Here is a 27,886-nt window from a genome sequence, read left to right on the forward strand (position 1 = left end):
TGCAGACGTAACCGTTTATGTGTAAGCTATTAGCTAGTCTGCCTCTCTCTACAAACCTAGCTAGACTAACTTGGCTTTACTTGCACAAGGTGAGCAAACCTCTAAACTCTAGAAAGGAGTCGCATTAGCAAAGGCTGCTACAAGACCTCCCAAGGAGGAAGCTGTAACTACAGTTACTTTCCATCCTGAACACAACCATACAAGCCAACTTATTTCTCCTCTTCACAGAAACAGCTCTAGAGAGGTGATCTTAAAAACAAAAAAATCACAGCATAAAGCAGTCTGGATTCGTGTTTATTGAAGCCAGTAATTAAAGACGTCCTTATTTTGCCAGCACTAGAAAGCAAGATTCCACATGACTGCATACTGCACCTGGTTAAAGCCATACAACTGGACTAAGGTTTGTTTCATACATTTGCAGTCCTAATTGTAAGGTGGAAAAAAAAATCCAACAAAAAAAACCACAAAACCCTTAGTATACAGGACAGTGAACTTTCATTTACAGCATGTATATTGTTAAGTTCATGATGTACAGAGCAGTCACTTTCAACGTAGTTAAATTAAATAAAATACGAAATTCTGTTCAGTTTAAACAGTTTTTTTTTTTAAAAGCCAATAAAAAAAAGTGCAAACTTAAAATCAAGCAGCATAACCACAGCATTTTTATGGAGGGCCAATCTTTAAACTTTTATATTTGCTTCAAGTTGAATGATTTCATCTTTTGTTTTCTTAGTTTAAACATGAACAGTAGATGCAGTCACTATAATGCATATAAATATAGTCATATAATAGTTTAAACAGTCTACCATACAAGTGTATCCGCAAATAAAATGAAGTTCCACTTGAAAATGTAAAGGCTGTTTGCAATTTGGCCTTTGGTTCCAATGCTTGAAGACACCAGAAGAACAACTGTGCAGCTCACCAAAGTTGACAGACTTTGGCAACCACAGGATGCTACATAACTCTTTCAGTAAACTAGGAGCATTCACTTGCAATCAGAAACTGGAAATCTGTTTCTGTTTTGTCAGAAGCATCTTTCTGCAAGGCTGATAGGTTAACATACATTATCAGTTTTGATTAATTTAAATATATTTAACATTTTTTATAAAACCAGAAAGTACTTCAATTGTAAGTTTTAGCCATATTGCTAGAGAAAGTGCTTACCAGGTTAGATGACAAAAATACAGTTTCGGACTGAGGTTTTCAAACTCTATCCCATTACAATCACACACTTTTCCAATTTTCCTGCCATGCCTTTGATGTTTTAGTTTCTAATCTCAGTTCTCAGTGTCAGAAGGACAGTGTAATTACTTCTGGTGTGGTAACTTGCAACTGGCACCCATTACACCAGGAAGTATATCCACATAGCCCACCAGCCATCCACATTCTTAGTCTGTTACCTAGACAATTGTATAACTTCAGGTCATACCTTTTATTTTAAAAAAAAAAAAAAGTAAAAAAAAAAGTAAAAAAATATTTTCAACAAAAAACTGGCACAAATAACATGCTTATGTTAATGGTTGTCAAAGAGGCAAGTAAATACTCTTAGCTTCCTAGATAATGCTTAGACAGAGTTACAAGAACAGCCTCTTGATATAACAGGATTTGAAGTTAACATCCAGTACTGTGTTAGTGGTCAAACTAATTCTGTATATTTAAGTAACAGTATATATTAGGGAAGTTATATCCAGACATCAGATTTAGTACAACAAGTTCATATCAATAAAAAGTAAACTCTGCATAATTCAAATTGTGGTTTTTCCCTTCAACATTAAGAGCACAGAATATGCTTGGTATTTTTAATTTATGGTAGTGTGTACATGTAAAACAAGCATACCGTATACAAAATCAAAGTGCCATTTCAGTAACCATAGCAGTTTTGTTTGTTTTTATAGAATGATGGTTTTTTGTGACCATGGACAGAGCTCCGTTACAGCAACGGGGACAACCACAACCCATCTTTCCAAATGAAATGCTACATTAAAAAAAATACAAAACAAGTTATCAACTATGTTCATCATCTACACATTCGCGCTTTTTAGGTTACCTTCAGATTTGGAGTTGGCTGCACCTGCAGCAGATGTGGTTGGAACAAGGGCCTTGAAAGCTTTTTTAACAACTTCCATAGGTCTAAGGCAGGAATCAATTTCAGCTTCGTAGCTAATATTTAGTTACAAAAAGTAAGAAAAAAAAATACTGAGTGTTCTGTAGCACATTTCATTTTGGGAAAATGGTAAGTCACCCACCATTCTTCATAGGCTAGCCTCTTGGCATAAAAAAAGGCAGAAGCTATCAGAAAACAGGACTTAAAATTAAATACAAATTGCCAAACTACCGATTTTAAAATAAAACCAAACAGTGACTGTTTGTACTACAGTGCACAATAAGTTCAAGCACCTTCTAAAGACACGCTGTGCCAGGCACTTGGATCTAAACAAGTTATAGTTTCTCCCTTTGTCAGCTACACCAGCAAGGGCATCCACACTTAGATTTTTTTTTTTTTAAACTAAAACAAGACTTATAACAAGAATAAATTCCCATGATGCTTAGTGTTTGGCCTGGAATTCTCCAATGTAAAGTAGTCTTTTTAAAACAGTGATTATTTACCCTATGTGAAACACAGGATTTAACAACATTGCTCCTCTCCAGTCAATCCAACATTCTAGTTTCTTACTGACCCAAATCTGTTTCCCCTTTTAGGGCTCCATTCCCTGCCTAGGCTTCTTTCACCTAATTAATTTTCTGTTACACCACCACCACCACCTTTCCAAGTATTTAATGCATTTGCAAACATATGAGTAGCCAATTCCAGTAACTCTGAAAGATTTCATTTCTCTTTCTTGCCTTGTGTGCAGTCAGTAGTATTATTTTAGTAAGAATTCTGCATTTTACTTCTCTGTGCTCTTCACAACAGGAAATGCAGCTGCACCTGCTTACCTCAAAAACCAAAAGAATTGCCCTATATAAACTCTAAATGGTTATCTTATACTGAGGGATTTTATATGCAAACTTCCTGAATGTGCACTTTTTACTGGGACAAGGCAATGACATAGTAAGCTCATTTCCCCTGCCCCAAGAAAACTGATAGCATCTGCCATAGCAGAAAATTCCTGGTCTTATCAGATCAATATACATAGTTATTTGGTCATTTACATATGCATCTTTAAGCGCTATCAAGCTTCATTCTCTGTTGGAGGAGAGTTTGTTGTTACCATAGAGTCTGGCTTGCGAGTCATCCTATCCAATTCCTCTTGAACATTTGTCAAAACTGTTTTTTGTCCTAAAAAGAAAAAAAGGCAAGGTTAAAGCAATCTCATTTCAATGAAATATTCTTACTGATGAGTACAACTATTGATAAACTCATTTTTCAGTGTCAATATATTATTTAATTGCTTGTTATTTCCCTACCTACCCAAGAACAGAGCCTGACTAAATGCCATGCAGTAGCTAGATAAAAACTGATATACTAAGTTTTGATTCACTTTAAGGAGACAAAATGCTGAATTATACAAAAACATGAAGCATCAAAATATCTGTGACATACTTTAGAGCAACTGACATTTTAAAAACAACCACATATAGACTTTTCTATAAAAATCAACTGTATACAATTCTATTATTAGTACACACTGCAAGGAGTTTATTTCAACCCAGATTTTAACCACAAGCTCTCTGAGGTATGTAGGACACCTGCTACAAAAATCACATTTGTTTGGTCATACTTGCTGTGTTTCAGTATTAAACAACTCTTTTATGTCTGCAGACAATGTTTCCCTTAAAAAGGGGGACATGAATTGCATATTCATTTAATATCTCAGAGCCATCATTTCAAAGGACTTCTTCAATTGAAACCAGACACACTGAAGTATTTCATGGAACAACGTTTCTTACATTTTTATATTAGACTCAAAGCTTTTTAACAATTCTCCAACTGAACTACAGTTTAAATTCCCTCATTCTGAAAATTATAAACCCACAGACAAATTAATCACTAAAATTGGAACATTATATTCTAATGCTCAAAGCATACAAGCATTTAAGATTAAAAATCTATATTTTTAGACAAAAAGTAGATTATATAACTATGTACAGCTTCCTTACATAGCCAAAGAATTTAACAAGCATCTGTTTTCTAGTTCAAATGTGTGTGAAATATTAGGTGGATTTTTTCCAGGGTACATGCTGAAAACATTAGGAAGGCAAGATTTGACTGTTAAGAGATTTAAGCGTTTTTTCCAAAGTACAAAGACATAACTAAGTTAAAAGGCTACCTTTAATCACTGTAAAGGTTTTAGATTTAAATACTAATCCTAAGCCACGGTATTCTCACGGCATCTATTCAAAGCATTACTAAATAAACAAAATTAATAAATTAGTAAATTAACTATAACATATTTATAATTTATAATACAAAAAACTTTCTTTGTAGACTAAGAGCACCTTGAATCAGGAAAAAAAACAAAACCCTCTCAGACAAAAGTAGGTTTAAACATAAACTGTGGCATTTTTATGCCAAATGAACCGAATTCTTAATTTTCCAAAATAATACCAAGCAGCTGTGTCCTGCAACTACCTCATATTAGACATGTAAACCATAGCTAAGCTACTCAGTGACATGTAGGTTCACATACTCCCCTTTACCGCCACCAGAACTGGTCACTTTTCAAAGGAGAAGAAATATACAGTTGTGATTAAGAAAATGAAAATTTACTCTCCATTATAAATTAAATTGATATTTGCTCTCACTTTCCCTACAAGAGTATTGTCCAAGATGGTAGTGGCCTTAGTCAATTAGATCTGTGCTATACAATCGTATGCATTTTCCTTTCCAGAGTGGAGTGAGATCTAAGAACCCTAGTTCTTCATCTTTTGCACAGGAAGGGTAAATGCAACTTTAGAATGTGGAAGTACCTCCTTGTATATACAAATAAAGTAACTTTTTATACCAACAAGTCCATGAGGAAAAAAAAATCCAGCACAGTACCTATCATGTGAAGCTTTTTGAGTTATCAAGGTTTACACATGGAAACAGACACTCCAGCAACATAAAAGCATACTGGACACGTGAAGTTGCACAGCATGGAAACAGACATGACACAGCATTTGAGAGTTCTCTCATGTAAGAGTTGAGATTTCATAAACCAATCAGTTAGGCTGACCAGTACGTTGAAATCCATAACGTCTCCCTCAACCTACAGTAAACTCAAAATTCCAACCACAAGATACTCATAGCTGTGGGAGAAACGAATGGTTTCCTTCAAGCAAAATATTTTCAGCAGCAACCTTCTGAAATTTTAGAGCTCTTTAAAGAGTTTAGGTTAGGCACTTAAAATCTCCACAAAGATCATTTCAGTACATTTATTCACATAGAAGAGGCTGCCGTAAATAAGACTTCCTAATCCCACAATTCATATCCTCCTCAACTCCTCCACAAAAGAGCAAGTAATCTTATCACCAGCACCGGGTGCCTTATAAACTCAATGAGAGCTTTTCAGATACAAAGGAGTGCTTACCTTCTCAGTACTGCTTAATTATATCATAGTTGAATATAAGATGTGAGAACATCAGCTGACAAGGACCAGGCATATTCTCTTGTGAGTTAAAGTCGATTGTTCTGTTCAGAAAGTCAGGGGACGAGTGCAAGCTGCCAGCTTGATACAGCCAAGAAAAGCCAACCGCAATCTTGAGATCATTCAGATGTACTTTCAGCAAAGAAAGAGAGGTGCTGCAGCAGGCACTACAATGAAATTTATCTGCAGTGCTGCATAAAATTCTAACCACTCATGTTGGAGAAAAATAAGCCAATGATGGCAATTAATGAAGAAGAAACCAGCAGAGAAAAGAGATCAACTTTTAACAGAAGGCTAGAGGATAAGTTGTCTAATTTAGTCTAACAAAACAAAAAAGTTAAGAACTGATATGACTGCTCTCTCTAGATGTCTCAGGAGAGGAATAATCTATTTAAATTAGAAGTTAATGCTGGCAAGAGAAAACTACACATAGCCATTAGTCATCTTTGAAAACTCTTGAAACACACAGGGTGTTCTAGAAGACTGCAAGATGAGAGCCCATTACAGACTAGTTAGTTTTTACTCTAGTGTTTTTCCAGAAACTGCAATGACGTTTTAGATGCTTACAAACAGCCTAGCAGCACAACAATAACATGGATCTGTTACCAACAAGCTGTGTCAAGCCAATCAAGATTTCTTTCTATCATAGGATAACAGCTCCTGTGGAAAAGGGAGAATAGTTGATACCATCTCACACAATCTTCATGTAAATGAACTAGAAAAAAGAAGTCTTGATATTTCATAAAAAATGAACTACAAATCCATAAAATAACCCACTAATTACCCATATTACTACTCACTATTTTTAAACAGCAATCTACCCTGTCCAACTGTTGAATTTATCAGATATGCTGGCAAGCGTGCTCAAAGACTCTACAAAAAACTCCGAATGACAGGACTGGAGGTAAAAACTTATTTAGATAAATTGTCAAAGCTGTGTATAATAACAGAATGCAAAATAATGATGAAGCAAAAAATAGTGCCTTTGGAAATACTAAGGTCATTTGATACAGACTATCAAACATCTGATTAGGAGGCAGAAATCATATTAAACTTGCTGTATTGTTGTAACAAATCCTGATTATTATCATACAGACAAAAAATCCTAGCATCACGCTGAGATGTCTAAACAGGAGCACAACATCTAAGACAGATTAAGTTACCCCTACTTAGGGCTGACAAAGCCTTGTCTGAAGCACTGTATTCATCTCTGAGCACCGAAAGAAACAGATCTTCTGAGTAGGCAGTCCACAGAACAGTAAGACTTATCAGTGCCATAGATATGCCCTATGAGGAAAGGCTGACAGAAGTCTATTTTTGTGGTCCAGACAGAGTCACAGGACAAATATTAACAGTTTTTAAATATTCAGAAGACTGCTGCAAAGAAAGATGGGATACACTGATCTCTGTCTCCCTTGAACTAGACAAACAGTGCTGAGATAAAGAGATACTGACTATAAGACAAAAAAAATAAGAACTGGAATAGACTTTCTGGATAGATGACATTACATCTATTATTTCTAAGTTTGTTTCTTTTCTTTTTAATCACCAGTCAGGAACTTCGTAACTGATTCTGCTTTAAGAAAAGAACATGGATGAAATAACCCCTAACCATTATGTCTAACTGTTTTTATAGAAGTAGGATTAATTTGACAGTGCAGTAATTAAGAACATGATGCTGCTCTGGATGAAGCGGGAGGTACCTTTCAGTGTTTAAATGAGAGGGCTCTCTAGCTTCAGGCAGAATGTAATCAATGTATTTGTAACGTAGATAAAATTATATTAAGTAAATAAAGTGAGAATATAACACAAAAATATTTTATCATTACTTTTTTAGTAAACAAATTTAATAAGATTTATTTAGGAGATTTAGAAAATTCATTATAAATGGAGGGAAAAAAAAACACAATAGACTTACCGTAAGTCAAATTCTAGCCATTTTTTGAGCTTTCAGTGTATGAAATGTCATGTAAAACTCTTCCCAATTAAAAAAAAAATCCTTTTCTTCTCCATGGATAGTTTCAGGACCTCTTAATAGTTACATCCTCACTGTCTGGCATAAATTTTCTTTTTAAATTTCACATAATTTCACAAGTCTGGGATCTGAAGTAGAATATCTACCAATAACTTAGTACTGAAATAATTCTGGAAATAAGCTCCTGAATATAAGTGGTGATGGGAATGCCAATACTGAAAAGAAACAGCTAAGTAATCAACAAAGAAGTGAATTTCTAACATTGGGTGGAACAACCATACACTTTAGAGCACTTAATTTTCTACATAGTGTTCTGATGGTTTCTCTTATTTCCACCTAAAATAGTGTAATTGCTCTTCAGTAAATATGTCATAGAGTACAATCACACGCACAACAAATCCACTAAATCAGTTATCAGTTGTGTTGGATCACAATAAAATACTAGATAATTAACAACAGAATAACCTCAAGCTGCCACAACAAACAATTTGTTTAAACTTGAACTCTGGAGAGATTTCAGTAATTTGACTGGAAACTACAAGCTGAACCCAATATAACACATTTCTTTCAAGTAGCAGTTAAGTGTCAGGAAGGCAAGGAATTCTTATGTAAAATATTAGCATCTTTTGAATACAATCAAGAATCAGATGTCATTTCTATCCCAGCAGTACAATTTCACTCAGAGTACTGAATTATAGCAAGTTTAACAGAAGCCATGAGTCATGGAGTTGCAGTAATCTAATCCTTTAAGAGACTGCACATTTTGGCATCGTATCATCTGTCAAGCTCTGCCACTTAACTGAACAGCTTAAAAGATAGACACATTTAGACCAATGAGGACCAAATAAAGTACTAAAAATACAGAAACAGCCTGCAGTAAGAGATCCGATACCTGATTTCTTTGCTGTACTTTGCACTCCTCCAGCACCAGGACTTCCAGGAGAGCCAGTCTTTTTGCTCAAGAGACTGTTAAAGAAACTTGCCAAAACACCTTCACTTGCAGCATTATCTAAACAAAAAAAAACCAAACATAAACATGACAGAATAGTTAATGCTGGTTAATGATAGAACTTACTTTTCCATATACATGTAACACCCTTAACCAATCAAGGAAATAAACCTCAGATACAGGAAAGTCTCTCCCTTGCTCAGTTTTAGGACACTAGTCCTTCTGCTTTCTTTGGCCAAGTCAGAGATGACTGAAAACACATTACTGCTCTTCTGGGATGGAGGGACACAAAATGTTAAGTTAAGCATTTGTATGCATTTGCTTCTTCTAAATGTAGAAAGCCAAGAAACAAAGTATAAAACATCTAGGTGCAACTTAAAGATTTGCAAGTCCATTTAAAAATAAACTGCACAGAAATTTTAGAGCAGTCTTTCATGCTGCACTGATTTTCATAAACCAGAACTTAGTTACAGAGCAATGCCATGATCTGGAAATGGATGAGTAAGTTATCCATTGTAAGTGAACTGTGGTACTAAAGTGCATAATTCAAAACAAATTTTTGTCCTACCTACTTCCTTAATGCAGAGAAAAAAACATTCAATAATGCAGAACTCTATCTTATGAGGAAAGGAACCAGTCAACAATGGGGAATTCCCATCTTAGTGCTGAAGGAGGGGAAGGGGTTCAATTTCCAAGTTATTTCAGGTACTAGAGAAAATAACATTCTGGAGAGGATTTAGTAGAAGAACGGGTCTCATTGTGCATTCCAGAATAAAGTATGTGACGTATAAACCTCTGTGGAGTTTAAAGCAGTCTCCACTAATAGTCCAACTGATTCATACAATAAATGTATTTAGGCAATGTAAACAATTAATGTATTTCAACTCTGTCCCACTGCTTGATAATAACAAAACTCTACTTCAAGTTACATGAACGACAAAGAATAAAACCAAAAAAAACTGAATCTATGCTGTAAATTCATTCTTGTTATTAAATTGACACTATACCATTAGTAAATAAATTCCAAAGTCCTTCTGCAAAAGAGGAGTGTTTCTTCTAAGGGAAACAACACATGAAAAAAAAGTAAAATGCTTATTCATACTTTTAATATTTGGATCTGGCTTCTTAACTGACGTTATTGGTGAGGCACTGGGTACATTGGCGGGTCCAGCTCTGCCTTGAGTTCTTGGGGATCCTGCAGGCCCTCTTGCAGGAGATTCCTTAAAAATTCCAAATCACTTAATTAAACAGACTAGTTACATCAAGTAAATGCAACATTGTGTACAAATTACTTTTTTAACCTTTGTATTGGCACTTAGTGTGCCAATGGAGAAAAAATGTATAAATATCAACACAGGCTATTTTGGTCATGTGCCTCCACTAAGAGAAAGAATCAGCGTAGGAAATTTTCAGTTCAAAAATCATCAGATATTTTTACGTTTCCACAGTGAGTTAGAATGAAGTAATTTTTAAGCAACATCATAAAATATCGACATATATTTTTGATTTTTCCACTGTTTGGAAAGATTATGTATCTGTAATTACGTGTTACATTTATAAAATGAGCTTCTGCATGTTAGAATCATTCCCTTTTCCCTAGAAAGGAACAAAACACCTCCTACTCTTCTCTTGGATCTACTTACTGATGCTCTTGTAGGCGTTGCTGGCTGTTTGGCAAGGAATGACTGCAAAAACAACATATTAAGAATTTTAATTATTTTCCAGAAACTACAGAGGAATAAAATACAGTGAAGCTGACTAACCCTTGATTTATTTCATCATTCACTTTTCTGATATTTACAGACTTCCTCTTTGATATTTATATACTTCCAAACTTTACTACTAGAGGAAATACCACTAGTTATAGAGAAAAAACATGCCTCAGTCCTTTTTCTTACACAGCCATTTCAGAACTACAAGCCAGAACCATAGACACTCAAGTCTGCAAACTCTATGATATTTATAATCAACTATATAGAAAACTGTTGTTAGGGTGTGGTTTTCTTGTTGTTTTTTTTTTGTTTGTATGTTTTTGAAAAATAGAGCAGTTGTTATAAACATAAGAAAATAACAAGATACAGCATGGACAAATTTGACTCCTTAAAGTCTTTCAAGCCCCCAACTCTAAGAAAACTGCAATGCTAAGATGTTTTTCAAGTATTTGTATTTTACAGATCAACCTATATATGTTGTGAAATTTCAAATCATTTTCTTACTCTTCTCCTTTGGATTATAAATGATTTCTGCTCTGATCATCCTTAAAGTTTGCCAAGACGAGTGGTTATATTTTCTAATTGTATGCATAAAATGATTATTTCACAATCACATTCAAATGTGAGAAACTGAGAAGCTGTTGTCTCGTAACGTAAACAAGGAATGGAAAACTGAAGGCATCAATGGAGAACTTCAAGTAAAATCTTATTAGTAAGGATTTTTTTTCCTTTTTATTTTTTTTAAATCTTCCATTTTTACCTGTTGCTTCATAAGAAATACTTGTTCGTCTTCTGCTGCCAGCTCTTTATCATGGACTAACTGTTGAGAAAAATATTTCTCTTATTAGAAACAGAAACTGGAATTACTGTAACATTTTCTGGCTTGACGATCAATAGCAAAGAAAGATAAGCAAATGTTTAACACTATTCCTTAAAATATTTGTAACTCCCTTCACACATAAGAGTAGTAGCACTGAAGAGGCTGCAATTGAAAAAGTATTTTAAGTGAATGCAGTAGACTAGCATGGAAGTCAGCCTGTGGGAATTCTCCTCAGAAGGTGAGCACTTGGTAAGTACCCATATTTATCTTTACAAATTTATTTTTTAATCTCATTAGCATTTCTTCAAATACTTGGTATTATCTTATCCATAAGGCCCCAGATTCAATCCCTCAGCTCCCAAAAGCATTACACAGACCTTATCAATTTTAATGATTGATGCAATCACAAGTTCCTACAGGTGTCATGAGTTACAATCAGCTTTCATATAAAGCTTCAATTATCTTCTCCCTTTTCCAAACACTGCCACTTGAGCTAGAAACTTTAGGTAGGAACACTGTAAAATAAACTTTACAATGCAGACCAGAATACAATTTAATTTACAATTTTCCTTATTATCCATTTTACACAAACTGCTCCTATGTGACCATTCTAACAAAATTAACAATACAGGGAATTTACATGGATTACTTTCTGCTCTTGCCCTACATGAAGAATTGTCATTAATAATGTAATGCTAGTGATATGCTTTCTTCTTTTACAAGGTTTGCCTCTACATGATAGCCTCAATTACATGTCTGTATGTGTAAACTGCTGAAGCCTTAAAACAGTATTCTGTTTTCAAAAAGCATTTTTGCACGGCACATCCAGAAAGGTTCATGTGAAATGGATATTTTTGGACTGTCTTTGATTCACTAGAGTGAATGACTTCAGTGTTTGCTTGCAGTATCTTAAGCTAGTGGAAAATGAAAGCCTGATGTTTTACACATTTGGATAAAGAAAAAAATTAGATTTAGAGTTTTTCAACATTGTACTGTTTGCCTGAATGGCTGTTAATAACTTATTTGTCAGGGGACAGTGGAGGGAAAAGTTCAACCTTTCCTACCTTTCTTACAGGAGGTTTTACAATGAAGTCTTCATATGCATCTTCTGGTTTCACTGTTGTGAAGTTTTCATGTAGAATTGCAATTTTCTTTTCATTGTCCCAACCAGCAGGTCTATAAAAAGAATTGAAGGAAAACTTTGCCTTTTGAGCCACAGAAAGTATGTCTACAGAGACCAATCGTTTACTGCCTGCTACCTGAACAAGGCAGTCTTAGCCAAGGTCAACCCTAATTCTCAGCTGAATTCTCAAGTAATATGCACTACACTTACTTAATCCAGGGCTTCAGAATACTCACATAAAATGATTTTGAACATTACAAACCATTCAGGTTTGTTTATTTTTCTTTTCAGAACCAGCCTGTATACTCCACATATTTTTTATCCAAAGTAACAAAATCAAAAGCTGGTGCATGTAAAAGATACTTCTGATTTGCTGGAAGTACAATAGGTATGTGCTGAAGTCCCTCAAAAGACTTAGTCAGTCACTTCAGTTTAAAACAAGACTAAGAATAAATAATGAAAAGAGGTATTTAGAAGTATATCACATACATGAAAAATGGCTAAAACCAGCAACCCCTAAAAACTCATTTATTTCTTTGAATATTATTTTCAAAGGCTAGTTTTGCAAGGTGGACCTGCTGCTCATCAGAAAAATAAGAAAACAAAGATACTCGTTTAAAGTACCTAAGTTAAATTTAGCATAGCATTTCACATTCAATTTCCAGCCTAAAAACATAACACACCAAAGTAATTGATGCAGATCCTTCATCTATGTGTAGAGTTCAATATGACCAATATGCTTTCAGATTGTTTTTTTACAATGGACTTACATAAAAACTGCATCCTTTTCTACCACTAAGGCAGGTGTGGTAAACTGAAAACCGTATGTTTTATGTACAATGTACTTATACAACAGATCAAGGTTCTTTTCCTCCTTAACCGATGTATAAATCAAGGCAGCTCCATCTGATTACTTATTTAAGGAAAAACATGTAAGATACAGGTTTCAAATGACATTAGTACTTTTAAAACAGAGGCCTAATGGTCACGTATCTACTAGAGCTATATTTGAGAAGTAATTAAATGCAAAAGCTATAGCCATTTAGCATTTGGGGAAACGAAGGGGGGACATACACAGAAGTTACCTACTCTCCCAGGCTCTTAAAAACTACAAGTTCTGAAGGAAAACCAACAAGCAACAACAGAAGGAAAAAACACACACACACAAAAAAAGAAAACCCCAACCCCACCCAAAAAAAGAAAAAAAAACTTACAAAACGTAAGACAAATCTTTCATAAAAGAAGAAAAGCTCAAAATCCCATGCATGATTTCAAAACTGTAATTTTATACACCTTCAAGCATTTCTAAGACAACAAATGCTACTTAATAAATAACTAAATACCAAGCTATTCTGAAGTGCAATTTCTCAGATTGATTTTATGCGCAATTAAACACTAGAACATTATTTTTTTGCTCCCAGATTTCAGTAAATCTCTTTACAGTAAAGGATACACTGTAAGCAGAATCGACGAATGTGTGACTGAATGAAGTCAAAGTGTTCTTCTCTGTAATCATGTTCCTTCTCTAGTACACTCACTGCATCACACTGGAAGAAAGGGATAAAAAAAATCCATTTAATTCCAGCACATCTCTACATTTTCCTTAATATTTCATAAACATTTACACTAATCCTTTTGTTCTAAAATGCCAACAATAAAACAAATTATAAAGTAATTATCATACAACTAAATAAGGTTATTACCCTTCTGCAAAATTAAAAATAGACACTGACATCAGAAACTTACTTTTAAAAGAAATCTAGAATTAATTCAGCATGTCTGTATAAAGCAGACGCTCTAAAGGTCGAGTAATTAAACTTCTCCACAGTGGCAAACAGAACTAGAAACTTACTTTTGTACAAACTACCAGCACAGGAATACCGAGGTTGTGAGTCAGCACATTTTCTCCAAGCGGTAAAGAAACATTTTCATCCTCTTGGCCAGAAGGGCCTCTTCTCTGCGGTGATCCTTGGTAGCCTTCTTCAGGTTCTACATACTCTTGAAACTCCTTTATAACTATAAAGATAGAGATACTTGTGAGACAAAACAAAGGAACTAGTTCTTTAAAAAAAAAAAAAAAACCAGAATTAATATGACCTAAAATAATTTTATCTATTCCTAACTAGAAATCTCTACAAAATGCAAGCTCAAGCCTGGTTGCCCCTTCGAACACAGCTCTCTTCCCCCAGAACTTACAACAAGGTAAATCAAACGCAATTTGGGGCCATTACAAATCAGCAAAACTAGCTGCAAGAGCTATGGTATACACAAATGCACATTCCTCAGTTCGATGCATTTCATCATAGTTGAGTTCCCAAAGAAAATGTAAATTTAGCTTAGCAACCTAACCTATACTCACTGCAATTTGCATCTGGTCTTGCAAGAAGAAAGCATGATGAAAATGTAAACGGGCACAGAAAACACCAAGCTGAAACAGCCACTTGTACTGTACTAACCTTAGAAACTACTACTCGGTTTACGTTTCTGTTACAGGAGTCAAATGCTAGAAATATAAAATATACGCTGCATAAATACATACTCAGTGACTTGTAAATGCTATCTGAAAAGACATTCTGCAAAACTACCATGGAGTCCAGAGAAAATCAGATGTGTTCTCTGTTTCCATTTCGTGGATGAATGTTCCAGTAATAGCAAATACTATTAAACACTGAAGTGACTAAGAAATAGTATTATCACCATTTTGGAGGCACACTGGGACCCGCACATTCCTTTATCAAAGCTGGGCTACAACTTACTCCCCAAATGTCCGTTTTGAGGATAAAAGCCAGAGCCCAAGCAAACCTGCCCCGGCACAGTGCATCCTGAAGGTGCTGCCTCGCACCCCAGCCCCCCCTGAAGCTGCCTCCTGCCTCAGCCATGGGGAGCATGCAGCACAGGGGCACACAAAGCTCCATGACTTGCTCCTGTGAAGGCACCTTTATTGCACAGAGCGTCACCAGAGCTATGGTGAGAGCAGACTGCATGTAAAGTGAGGAAAACTCTTGGTAAGAGCTCCGAATCTCCGGCACATTCACAAAGAGACTGTTGTTCGGTACATGCAGCCACGTGACAGGGCCATCCGATACATCTGAGGTTTGGGAACCGGTACAGCCTCAGAAGTTTGTAATGCAGAGCCTGCAGTATGAGGTCATCGCACCTTTTCAAAATAAGGAACATTTCTGCAACAGAACGGGATGTGGAAGGAAACACAAAGCAGAAAAAACAATTCTGTTCAAAGCTGTACAACCTACAGTTTTCATCAGAAACATCAAATTGTGTCATCATTGTGGGAAGCAAAAGAACTCAAGTCCAGAGCAAAGCTTAAAAAAAAACTTTGAATATGGACCTCTACTTCAACCATCAATTCAGTACCTCCCAGGAACCAACTAAAAAAAAAAAAAACACAACAAAACCAAACACTGAATGCAATTACTTTTAAAGCTGGGGAGGCAGTGCCTTCTGGTGGAGAAGAAACCACAATGCTTTTAAAGAGATGTTTTCCTCTAGCATTGGCTCACACTCAGCAACTGGAAATGTAAACTCCCATGTATATGCTGCACATTAAATGTGCTCATTGACCATCACAGAAAGCTGGTTAATTCCAAAGCACTTCAGGAGAAAAGGATAAAAAAGTTTTCATTTCATTACTCAACCAAGCAGATTGCTCCTAGCTAAGGTAAGAAAACAAACAAAAACTACTGAAAACAAGTCTATTTCAGCAGTTCACAGAGTACCATTTATGTTCCCTGCAATCATTCAGACAAACCTCATTGCCTTCATCAGATGTGAGAGAATATTTGGCAATACTGGTCTCAATTTACTACTGCTTTATAATCAGACAATATTAGCTTGCTTAACTTTGGTCACAACAAAGGAGAAAAACAAATGTTTACAAAGCTATTTAGTCATATAAAACCCCTCAAGTTTGGGAAGGAAAAGCCTCCCCTGAAAACTACGGCTGATCCCGTGATACAGGCAATCACTCAGGACACCAGCAGCACCCCTGACGCTGAGGCTCTCGGCTCTTCCCTCGCAGCCCAACACCACCATCACCATCGCAGAGCTGCAACCAGCAAGGCTGTGCCTCTCTCTCCCTGCAGAACCACGCACGAGGGAACAAAACCGCTCCGTGGAGGCGACTGCTGCTGTGCTGGCAGCAAGGCAGCGGGCTGGCATTCATCCCTCACCGGCAGCTGGAATGGCTACGGAATACACGCCCAGCTCCACTTACCGAGGGCATCTGCTGAGCAAGGAAGTACAGCTGAGAGCAGGAAAAAGCAGTACTGCAAAGCTCGAACTGCTGGATCTTGCTTCTGTGCTCAACTACTTCAAGTGGTTCACATGCCAGCTAGCGACAGGCTCTTGAACAACTTTTCAAGACTCTCATTCAATCCCAAGTCCCATTCAACATTTAGCCTGGTTAAAGCCAAGTAAACCTGCATCACAAGTGCTACCAGACTACCTCTCAGCAACGATTTCTAGGAGAAATACAAGATAATTTCTCCTACAGCGTATTTGCCTCACAGACATTTAATACTTTTTCTCCTTACCTCCCATTACCGTTACTTCCTCACTTGATCTCCACTCCAAGACTTTTAACGGACCTGAAGTTCATCATGCACCCAAACAGATCAAATAAACCCTTTGTTCCTCCCTTCTTTAAAGTAAGCTATAAATATTTTCTCCTTCACATACTCCACGTTAGCTTTAGCTTAACAACTCCTTCAGCTGTATTTAAGACACAAAAAAGGCACAAAAGACTAATTCAGCCTGAGCAGGGGACACTATTTAACTCTCAGATAAACATTATTGTGTTTCAAGCCTTTGGCTTTGAATACAAGTATCTTGAATAACGTAACAGCCTTTTTACAAGCATATTTCATTTCTGCACTTCCTAATTTTTGTCAGTTGTTTTTCTGCTGGGCTGACGTAAGTACGGAAGCAAAACACAGACCTCCCCTTAAATAATGTAATGTATTGTTTAAGCAGTGATTTATCAGAATTAGAATATGACTTAAGTTAGAACATTGGAATTGACATAGTTTAAATCCACACTAGCAAAGCTTTTAGCAAGGCATTTCCGCAGAGCAGCTCAGTGATAGGAGCGCATGCAGACAAGTTCTTTGTACACTTAAAATAATTCAGAAAGAAACAATTTCTTTCAAGGCAGCCTGTTACTTCCGTATAGGTGTGGTGTCTCCCATTCTGGATGCTCTTTAACACAAGGAAGGGCTTCCCATGAACCAGATGGAGGCCAGCGTCATCCACCCAGCAAAGCCAGGAGTCAGTATCACGAGATACTGAACACTTATCACAAGATACTGACTCGTGCAAACACAAGACAAAAGGCTGGGTGGAGAAAGGCCACAAAAACCTTGAAAGTAAAGACAAGCAGTCCAAAGTTCAACTCCATCAGGAATGGTGAGCTAACAGAAGGTTTTCTGGAAGCCGGTAATAACATCCTAGTGATGGAGAAAGAACCTAGCAACACTTCACATGGATACTTGAAAATGTTTCCCTGCAGTCAACAAGAACTACTGATCACTTCAGCTGAGGAGTGCAGCAACTAGTGGGAGTGCTGAAAACATGCAGCTTGGGCTACATGCCCAGTTTAAGTCTAGAATCGAGCATAAGAACATACGGTCATATAAGCTGAAATCAAGAAACACATACGTGCCTTCATGTAATGTTATGCTGCACTGGGGCTTCACTGGCACGAATTTAACACATCTCTTCACTCTGCACCCTGTCCCAGTGTTTTGATTGCCTGCTTTACAGCTGTGCTTCATCATCCCTTTTTTTTCCATATTGGGCTATTGCTACACAGCGAATTCTCCACTTTGTAAGTGTCAGCATATCTCAGAAAGCACAGGCAGGAGAATTTTAGTAAGGAAAACTTTGCTGACATAGACTTTTTTGAGGACTATAGTCACAAAGCGTTCTTCAGGCACGTGTGCATTATATTCTCAAGGCAGCTATGCTAATATGGCCACAACTAAAACAGGGATTTCTTGGGCACAATTTGCTGTTAAAAGAATTACAAGTTATGGTGGCCAAAGTTCTGAGCACACATCTGGCCTTTAAGTTCTGCAAGAAGTTAAAAGACATGCACTAGAGATAATACAACTGTCCTGCACAGTGACTACGAAAAGAAGCATGAGGGAATTTTGGGAGAGAAGACATTTAGGCGGCCCCTGTTCTACCTGCACGATATTGGACTGAAGTTCACCGCTCAGCCATACGATGGCAGCAGAGCCCTACAAGTGTGTAAAACCAATCCCAAAATTTCCTTTTCCCTCAACTCTATTAAAGAGCATGAGAAACTAGTAATTTCTAAGGTCCTTCCAGTTAGAAATCTCCAAGACAGCACTACTGGAATGCCTTCTGAGATCTCCAAACACGGTACCAAAGCTTTGCCACAACTCTAACTGGCTCCTCCACATGGGGCATTCGTAGCAAAGGCTGAAAACATTTTTTCTCTTCAAAATTCAATTTGAAATGCACAAAGAACTCCAGACTTCCAGACTTATTTTGATTTCCATACAGTTTCATGTGATTCTTAAAAATGCAAATCAGGTTAGCTGCTGTATTTGAGACCAGAATTGCCTTTCTCCCATTCCCCCCAAAATAATGCTTTTTCCCTTCAAAAAAAAAAAATATTTTGTTTTGTTTTTAAATATAGCCTGATGATCAAACCCCAGATGGTTTCAATTGTTAAGTATATACTTTAACTAGTATGCTGCAGGCAGAACCCTTTTGGGAAAGCAGTATTTAACATTCGGAAAGGAGATGAGCTATACAAATACATCTGAATGCCCACATGCCAAACAGATTACACCGCTCCCTAAAGTGAATCTAAGGAAGCCACTAGACAGTATTTGCAAGGTTTAAACACTGCAGTGCAGCCAGGAACCAACCCTGAAGGAAAAAAAAAAAAAAGTAACAACCACCCATAACCAGTCTGAATGTATAATTGAGTTGAAAAAGGAGCATGTTGCTAAGGACTTTCCACTGAAGGAATTTACTTTGGAGTAATTCAATATGGATACAGAAAAAAGAACTCCCTAAAAACTCTCAACACTATTTTAGAAAAGAAAAGAAGCTGCAAAAAATAATACTGCAGCAGCAACTGCTTGCTAGTGCCAAATTCTTTCCTGCCACAGATATGCCAGGAAAGAAGCCTAATTTATACAACATTCCTAGTGTCACAGGGTAGGAAACGCAAGAGTGAGATGTACCAGGATCATGGTCTGAGGCCCATGAAAAGCAAGGGCAACAAGACCTACCGGAAGACAAGTACAGTAGGGAATGAGACCTGGCTGGGATACCACAGTAAAGCAAACCATTCACTTTGCTATTGAACTTTGTCACTACTTTTAAGATTGTGATTCTATATAGCTAGCTTAAGAAATGGCCTTTTAAAAATTAAATCATCAAAATCTCATTTTTGCAAGGAATATAGAAAATTAATCCACCTGAATTTTTGTTAGCACAGCAAAATCATTAGAGTTCTTTTAATGCCTAACAGTCTATTCAAATTTGAGTTGTCATTGCAATTCTTACCCAGCTCACTCTCGAAACGATAATTTGAAGAAATTTATCATTACAAAAGAAAGCGGCAGAAGCTAGTTTAAAAAAAAATGAAAGAGGGGCAAGAATGTAGGGATGCACAAACACTTACACTTCTGTTCCATGTCTCTCATCTCCTCAGGAGGAATTTTCAGCTTATCAATATGTTCTTGTAAGACACTGGCCCACTTCTGTAAAGACTCCATAACAGTCCACGGTCTAGACATATCTGCGACGAAGACCACTATGGTGTCTTGCAGGGATTCTGCAGAAACAGCAAACTTCAATAGCCCTTTATGGTATAAGTCTCCATCCAGAATCCAAACGTTACAGCGGGTATGATCTGAAAAGAAAAGGCACAGTTGAAGCTCAATTGATGCCAACTTGTTGCTTTGCTAGTCTGTAAGCAAACAGAGGACTGTGCATCAGCGTTAAATCAAAGACCAGAGCCCAGCTAGCAGCAGATCCTGATGGTTTACCTTTTAACACAGGTGCATATATAAATGCCCAAATTAGTTGGCAGATGCTTCCATTTAAGAGGACTTTTCTTGGTTCAGAATCTTTTTAACTTTTATAACTTCTGTTCTTTGGCTTTTCTTATTGACAGATGACACAACAGTTTCTAGATACTGCACAGCACTCCTCAATTTAAACAGGGATATTACAAGTAAATCAAGGATACACATATCACAAATGTAACTCCAAGTTCCAAAGGGAGTTACAGTATAGCTGAGCTCAGCTGGAAAGCCCTAAGGGTCCCTCAGACACTGTTTTAACATACTGAAGACATCTTACAACAGAAATAAGCTGCAAACAAGATACAAGCAATAAGCAGCTTTGGTTTCTAGCACAGGCGTAGGAGGAGCCAAACACGGGATAAACATAAAGCCTACCAAACTTTAAAGCTGTGCTATATGCTCCTAATTCACAATGACTTAACATTGCCCTCTACTTACAGCCTCTTTGTAGAATTAGTACTAGACCAAAGATTTGTTTTTTAGTTTTTGTGTTTCTCCCCACAGCATTTTGATAGTGACTGAAGAGTTTTTGTTGAAATGCAAGGGGAAATAATCAGCTGGAACGGACAGCTGGCATGAGAATTTTTGACCCAAACATGAACTTTGGCAATAAAAGAAAAAAAATGAAAATGGAGCATCATCTAGGAACGATGTTTCAGGCACTATGGATAAACAATTCTACTCAAATTAAAAAAAACATTAATTATATTATCCTCAGAAGCCTTCTCCTCAAAAAAAAAAAAAAACAACTCCCTTTGTTTCTATCCACTAGGCTCATCCTATTATCTCTTCCAAAATACTCTCCATTCTCTTACAGTTGTCCAGAGAGAACCACAGGTCTCCACAAGTATTACAGATGAGAGGTGAATTATGAAATATTATGCACTAAATCAGCAAACCCATCACTGAAGACTACAGATTTTCAAAATTGCTGCAGGGCCTGCAGGGTTGTTTTTTTCCTCCAATTTGTTGCACCCTGTATTTCCCTGTCATGTGCTCCAAACCTCTCAATTTCACACAATACATCCAGTCTCTGTGGCTGTCCTAACTTAAGAATCATGTCACAACATAAGAACCCATCAGGATCAAAAACACTGTCTCTAGAAAAAGGCAAAAATTTGACTAAAGAGATTAGAAGGAGAAACGAGCACAGAAATACACATACAACCCTTGCTAATAAGGTCTTCAACAACATTACTGAGCAGCCCAGATTACATCAAGATGCTGTACGTGGGCAATCTTCCTTTAGCATCTCTGTTATGCTCCTACTTAAGTACTGCTAGAGTATCCTAAGTTATTCAAACATCAGTCATCACCAAATAGGCCAAAAATATGTTTTTAACTTAAATATCTAACTTCCAATTGTGCACTTCAATGCTATTGTTTGCAGTAAACAGTTAAAATCATTACTGTGTACTTAAGAAATACACCATGCAGCAATTATTTTCTCCTTCCTCCTCCTCCCGCCCACTGCAGCAGACCACCTCAATGATACCAGCAAGGATTCTCACAGCACTGGATGCACGAACTGAAGCTGTTGGAAGGCTTCTAAAGACTGAAGGAAAGTCTGGCAAAAGTTTGGAAAAGAAGGAGGGAAGCTAGAACACAATGTGAGCACAAACACAACAGTACATTAACCATCTCTGCAGGACTCTTATCCCTGCACCTTTTTGTGCATTCCCAGAAGCAAAAATCTACCAGTGGACAACAAGTCCTTGGGCTTTCCATGAGCTACAGGTTATTAATAGACATTTAATAGCACAGTGCCTTCTTGGAGCAAATATGCTAAGTTTTAAAGAACTAACTTAAGTCTATCTACAACCTATGAAAATTTACAACTCTCGATATCACTGTCATAGCTTCTCCTGTTGTGTGAGTCACAGGGAAGACTTTCACATCTTAGTAAGCAACAAAAATTAACAAACCCCTTAATTCACTGATTTTAAGTCACTTTTTTAAGCCAGATTCTAAAGGTTACAAAGGTTTTGTTTACTAAACACCTCTGTCCAATTTAAGGGTTTAATTTCTACTTAACATCTGGAATAGAGTGGAACTAGAACACACAGCAGAATTACCGCCCAGATGAAATCCATCTGCCAGGGTGACTGCAAGCCTAAAGCCTAACACTCACAGTACACAATGGTTCTTTTTTGATTGTCTGTTAAAGATAGCTTCATAGGAAAATGAAAGGTTTCCTCCTTTCTTACAAGGAAAGGCAACCATCAGGTATGGATTGGCATTTGCATTTGCTATGAATATTAAACACTTAAAAATACAGTACTGCTTGTTCACAATTTGGCAAGGACTTCACGGCAAATTCAACTTTGTCAGCACCGCGTCAAGCTCCCAATTAGTCATCTGATGCAAATGTTAACTGGACCTTTCGTAACGCTTGTGACATGAGATACCGAAACAGAGTAAACAATTATCAGATCCTGTTGGAATAACAGGTGTTGCTAACTAAAGACTATTAAAATAGCTGCCAAGATTACATTTTAAATCCTGTCAATACCTTATCCCTTGAGCCCTGAGAAGCGTTTTTCATCTCTGATGAATTTTGCTGTAGATGGTTGATTCTGTGAACTGCAACTACATCTTCTGTATTTATTCAAAACGTAACGGTGGTAATTAAGTATCATATCCCTTATCCAAGCCATAAAGAGAAGCAAAATGGTGAAAAAATCATTTTCAAGAGAATGACTTTAAAGATGATGACAAAAAAAAAAGTCTCCCATTAGAAACCAGTGTACCATCAGCACTTGGCTCACTCCGGAACAACCAGTTCAACTGGAACGTGTGCATGGTGTGACTGAGGCCAGTCCAAACCTGAGGCAAAGAAACAAGACTACTTGATTTTCTTACAAGGAGGAGCGCCACAACAGAATGGCTGTACCTCACCTGCATGTTTGGTACAGCCAGAGCCAACTGTATTACATTTGTAATCTGAGGCAGTCCAACTCAAAAACCTCCACGGTGTTTATAATCGCCTGCTAGCTGATACCTCACTGCTACCAAACAAGCCACCTCAACGGTTCGTATAGTTTGCCGCACTCTCCTGCTGCACATCCTCACTTTTCTAAGACACTCTGAAAGCTACTCTAGAAAAACATATCCTGTAAGAAAATGATGCAGAGCCCCCCTTTATATCCTACCAATTAAGACTCTCAGCTCTCAAAAGCAAGCACAGACACAAGACATCTGCTCATCATAAAGTAAGGCAAAAAAATTCAGACTTAGCACATCCCTGGGAAACTCCACTAACAGAGGAATCTAGGGCCTGAGCTCCAAGGTTATTAAATGTTCTAAGTTAATTCTACAGTTAGCGCTCTAAGTGCTTTCATCCAGATGAACTAAGGTGTCATGTATGTAGAAGCCATACTCTCCAAAGATATTGTACCTGAGGCTAATGATCTAGGAGAATCCTCTCTCTCTCAGGATTGCTTGTCAGGCGTCCCCGAGCCTCGTCTTGAACAAATGCCTTAGCCTAGGCACAACTGGGGATAGTACCCTAAGGAGAAGATTTTTCAGGCAGAGATTCAGTAGTGGACTTATTCTAAGTTATCCTGAGACCTAGGGACCAAAGTAGTGCACGTTACATTGAACGACTAACATCTGGCAGAAACAGAACTGAACCAACTAATTACCGAGGTAGTGGTGACATGCATCTTGGCATCCAAGCTAGCTGTGAGGCACTGCCAAGAAACGGGCAGTGACGGTGAAAACAAGAAGTCAGTGGACACCTGTATCAGGCACAGACGTCCTTAAAAAAAAAGCATTTTTTATAAATTTAACTTTCATTAGATTTGTTTAACTTTTCTTAGTGGAAAAGACAAAAAGGTAACTCAATTATGCACCCTGTGTGAACCAGCATGAAGTAGTAACTCTGCGACTCTACTTTAAGTGTAGGACGAAGGAGGAGCCAGATTCAAATATCCCTTAATGAGGGAGACAGGAAAGGGAGGGGGAGAGGTAAAAATACGAAGCAACACAGAAGATTTCCCTTAAGACTTCCAAAGGGAGGTAGATAACTTGGCACTATGTCCAAACTATTTTCCCTGGAAAGAATAAACTCTTCTGAAATGAAGAGAAAAAAGGTAAAAAGCAAAGAAGTCTTCCAGCATCTGGGAAAGAAGCTGACAAGATCTTGACTCCACTATTCCACTAGTTTCATCTGCCAGGGTTGGCTTGACACCCATGGAAATCCTCATGGTTTGCTGGTCTCAAAGAGAATGGGGTATAATAAAAAGCAGATACCCTCAAAAATGGGTGTATGATAGTAAGCTCCTGAATACCTATCTTCAATTTTTTATGACTTCCAAGAACTGTGGAACAGTTATATAGGCGTTGTTCCCACATCTGTGTCTGACTACACACACCTAAAGCATGTAACAAGTTTAAAGAACAAAACCAAGTGTGTCCTAGAGAAGTCAGCGTTAACTCTGCCTGCCAGGAGGTCCTGACCTACTTTGCTATTTATTTTGCTTGCTGATGACACCAATGAGACAAAAAGGAAAGAGGCAGATATTATTAGATCCTAACACAACCATTAAAGGGATGCGCAAAGACCTGAATTCTGCAGCTGAGTCTGATAAACTAAAAGGTCTCATTTTTTCCTGCTACTGGTGCCAGAGTTCTTATGACAAGCTTCACGTAATCACATCAAATACTTATCACTTACAGATACTCACAAACAGACCCAAAAGAGTTCCAGAGTGGAGACATACTTGAGGTTTAACAGCACCAGTAAGAATAGCACACCTGGCAATCGCCTGCTTGCAATACCATCTCCTTTGAAGCTGCAAGAAGCTTGATGCCACAAGCTATCGTAACACCCCTAACGGTAGGCTTTTCACCCTGAACTATTTACGCAGTACTAAAGAAAATTATACACAGGGAGAAAGCACTTAAAATAAGAACCTCAAAAAGTGAAGAACAGCCTCAACACTGAAAATTACACCACAAAAGATTTTTAGGAACTGCAAGATCAGGTGGCCACTGAAGATACAGGCAATGTGCTCATGTACTAATGGTGCCTAACTTAGTATCTGAAGACAGTTTATTACCACAGGAGCACAGGACCAATCTCCATAACAACCAGACACATATGGTACTTAATCACTTATGCAGTACATTTCCATTTCCAAAATACCATTCTAGGATCTACCCAGTTCATCTTTCTTCAGGAAAGATGGATGAAACACCATCATTGCTTTCCTCTTCAGCACTGGAAAATCAGAAGGTCACAAGTTGGAAGACCATCATTCCCAGTTTTGGGGGAAGGAAACTATCATGAAGAGATCCAGCATTTTGCCCAAAATGAGATAGGCAGAGGAAGATTCAGGAGTGAGGATAATTAGCCCACTCTTCATTTCTTCCTGTCTCTAACCTAATATCCTAACAGTATTCTCATTGTTAGACCTGCTTGTATCTTGCCTCCCACCTACTAGAAAAGACCTATCATTAACAGTAACAAAAAGAAATACAAGGGACAAAGAAACAAGCTCCATTCTGAGAAAATAAAATCCTAATTCTATTCTTCATTCAATTCTAACAAAATGATGCAGTTACAATTAACCGAAATGCCACTCATTGTCCCTTCAAGAAAACAACAACAAAAAAACAACCAAAATTCTGACGATGTATCACTTTTTTCCTTTAACTATAAAGCAGTTGTATGAAATGACAATGTATCTCCTAGTAAGCCAACATCAGGAAATGCATCTACCCTAAAAGTAGATGGATCCTGAGCTATATCAATAGCTCAAGTGTACTTTCGCCTCTTGCATAGGGGAAGTGTGAAACAGACAAAAAGGAGAAACTAGTCCAAACATAAAATGCATTTCACTTAAGAAAGTGATATAGTTTATAAAACATAGTCAATAATGCTGGAACTAGGTACTTGGGCGTAACCCAAAATACACTGATGAAACCAGAACTATAAAAAAGCAAGTCAGCTATTATTGTAAAAAAGATTACATACAAAATAAACTTACCATCCCTGTCTTCATCGTGAATATTTAGATATAAGTACTCCAGTCCTCTTCCTTTTTTGCCGTGCTCCGCTCCCTGTATTTTAGCCATAAGCGTGGTTTTACCAGAACCATCATCACCTGCCAGTAAGTTTGTACAGAAAAAGAAAAAAAAAGTTTCAGAATTAACTTTGTAGAAAAGACTTTCAAAACACACTTAAGAAATCAGAAGCGTTCTTGTGCATTTTTGGACCACACTTACTATACTCTTCTAAGCGTTCTAGCGGAATCCAACAGCTTATACCACAACAATAAGAAAGAAGCACTTCATTGTTCAGTATTACATTTCATTTATTTAAATATATCTTATAAAACTAACAGGATAAACCAGAAAGAAAATAAATCCACCAGCCTGAAGACAAGAATGGCATAGATCACATTACATAAGCTAATTTTAACAAAATGATACGTCAATTTGTTCGCATCATTGTTTTCGACGTGCTTTGCTTCTACCAAAAAAAGAAAATCCTCATGCTTGCATGTGCTACTTACCAAAAACAAGAATATTTTTGCCTGAGGGCAATTTAGATCTCGACCGGGTAGAAACTTCACTCAGTATCGAAGACCTAGAAAAAGAGCATCGTCCTCGTTAGGCTGACAGGCACACACTGCACACAGGCACCAGCACGCACCGCTCGTCTGACAGCGCTGATGAGCTCAGCAGATCTACGCGGACCAATCCAGTCACATTCATTCTATTTACAAACTAGGCTTGTTACAGGTAAAGATTTGAGTTCATTTTAATAAAAAGCCTCCCCAGAAGAGTGCCACCTTTTTGAGGAAAGCTTTTATAGCTCCTAGAGCACGGGCACTGAAGCCTCCTGAAGCTGCTCTCCCGCAGAAGAGCTCACGTTACTGCTCAGCATTACTTCCCAGCTGATGACTAACTCTTCCCACAATCCATTACTGCATTTCACACGCATTTCTTTTTCTTTTTAAACAGATAACTGACTGAAAAGCAACACATCGAATCCCCCAGGCCCCATCCCGCAACCCGCCGTGCGCCACGACCCAACCCCCGGCTCTGCCCCCATCCCCGCCGGCCCTGTTCCCCCACCGGGCCGGGAAGCTCCTGTCAGCGGGCTGCGGGCTTCGCTCCGCCACGGCCGGGGCTCGGGGCTCCGCCACAGCCGAGGCTCGGGGCTCCCGCCCGCCGCAGGAGGGCCGGGGCGGCGCCGCTGGGCAGGGGGACCCCGCCGTGACAGGCACGGGACGCCCGGCTGGCGGGGCACGAAGGACGCGCGCGTGCCCCCCTCCCTCGGCCGGGGGCTTACCACAGGTTCTGCCCTTCCTCCTCCTCGCTGGGCAGCTCGGCGCCGCCGGGCCCGTCCGGCCCCAGCAGCTTCTTCTCCACCAGCACGGGCGCCATCTTGCGAGCCGCAGCCACAAAGAGTGACCTCAGCCGGGCGCGCCGAGGACCCCGCTCCTCCCTCTCCCCGGCCCGCCCGCCGCTGCTGCCGCCACCGCCCGGTGCCGCCGCCGCCGCCCCCCGCTCCCGGCTGCGCCCTGCCCGGCCCGGCGCTGCCTCACGCGGCCGCGCAACCGCCCGGTGCCGCGGCCGCGACGCGATCAGGCGGCGCCCGGGCAGCCCCGGCAGCGCCTCCGCCCTGGGCGGTGCCTC

At 38.3% G+C, this 27,886-nt stretch overlaps 1 protein-coding gene across 1 annotated transcript; it reads right to left on the bottom strand.

The window, feature by feature from the left end:
* Positions 1 to 275: 275 nt before the first annotated feature.
* Positions 276 to 27,806, bottom strand: DYNC1LI2 (dynein cytoplasmic 1 light intermediate chain 2). Its single transcript, XM_048068901.2, has 13 exons — positions 27,540 to 27,806; positions 26,758 to 26,831; positions 26,230 to 26,346; positions 19,831 to 20,061; positions 14,002 to 14,165; positions 13,603 to 13,696; positions 12,920 to 13,055; positions 12,091 to 12,202; positions 10,967 to 11,026; positions 10,138 to 10,179; positions 9,597 to 9,714; positions 8,438 to 8,554; positions 276 to 3,280 (listed from the first exon to the last, which is right to left on the bottom strand). The coding sequence occupies exons 1-13, from the start codon at positions 27,632 to 27,634 to the stop codon at positions 3,174 to 3,176; spliced, it is 1,467 nt and encodes a 488-aa protein (XP_047924858.1). The 5' UTR covers positions 27,635 to 27,806; the 3' UTR covers positions 276 to 3,173.
* Between the last annotated feature and the right edge of the window lie 80 nt (positions 27,807 to 27,886).

This window comes from Anser cygnoides, chromosome 12, assembly GCF_040182565.1.
Source record: "Anser cygnoides isolate HZ-2024a breed goose chromosome 12, Taihu_goose_T2T_genome, whole genome shotgun sequence".
In the NCBI taxonomy this organism is placed as follows: Eukaryota; Metazoa; Chordata; class Aves; order Anseriformes; family Anatidae; genus Anser; species Anser cygnoides.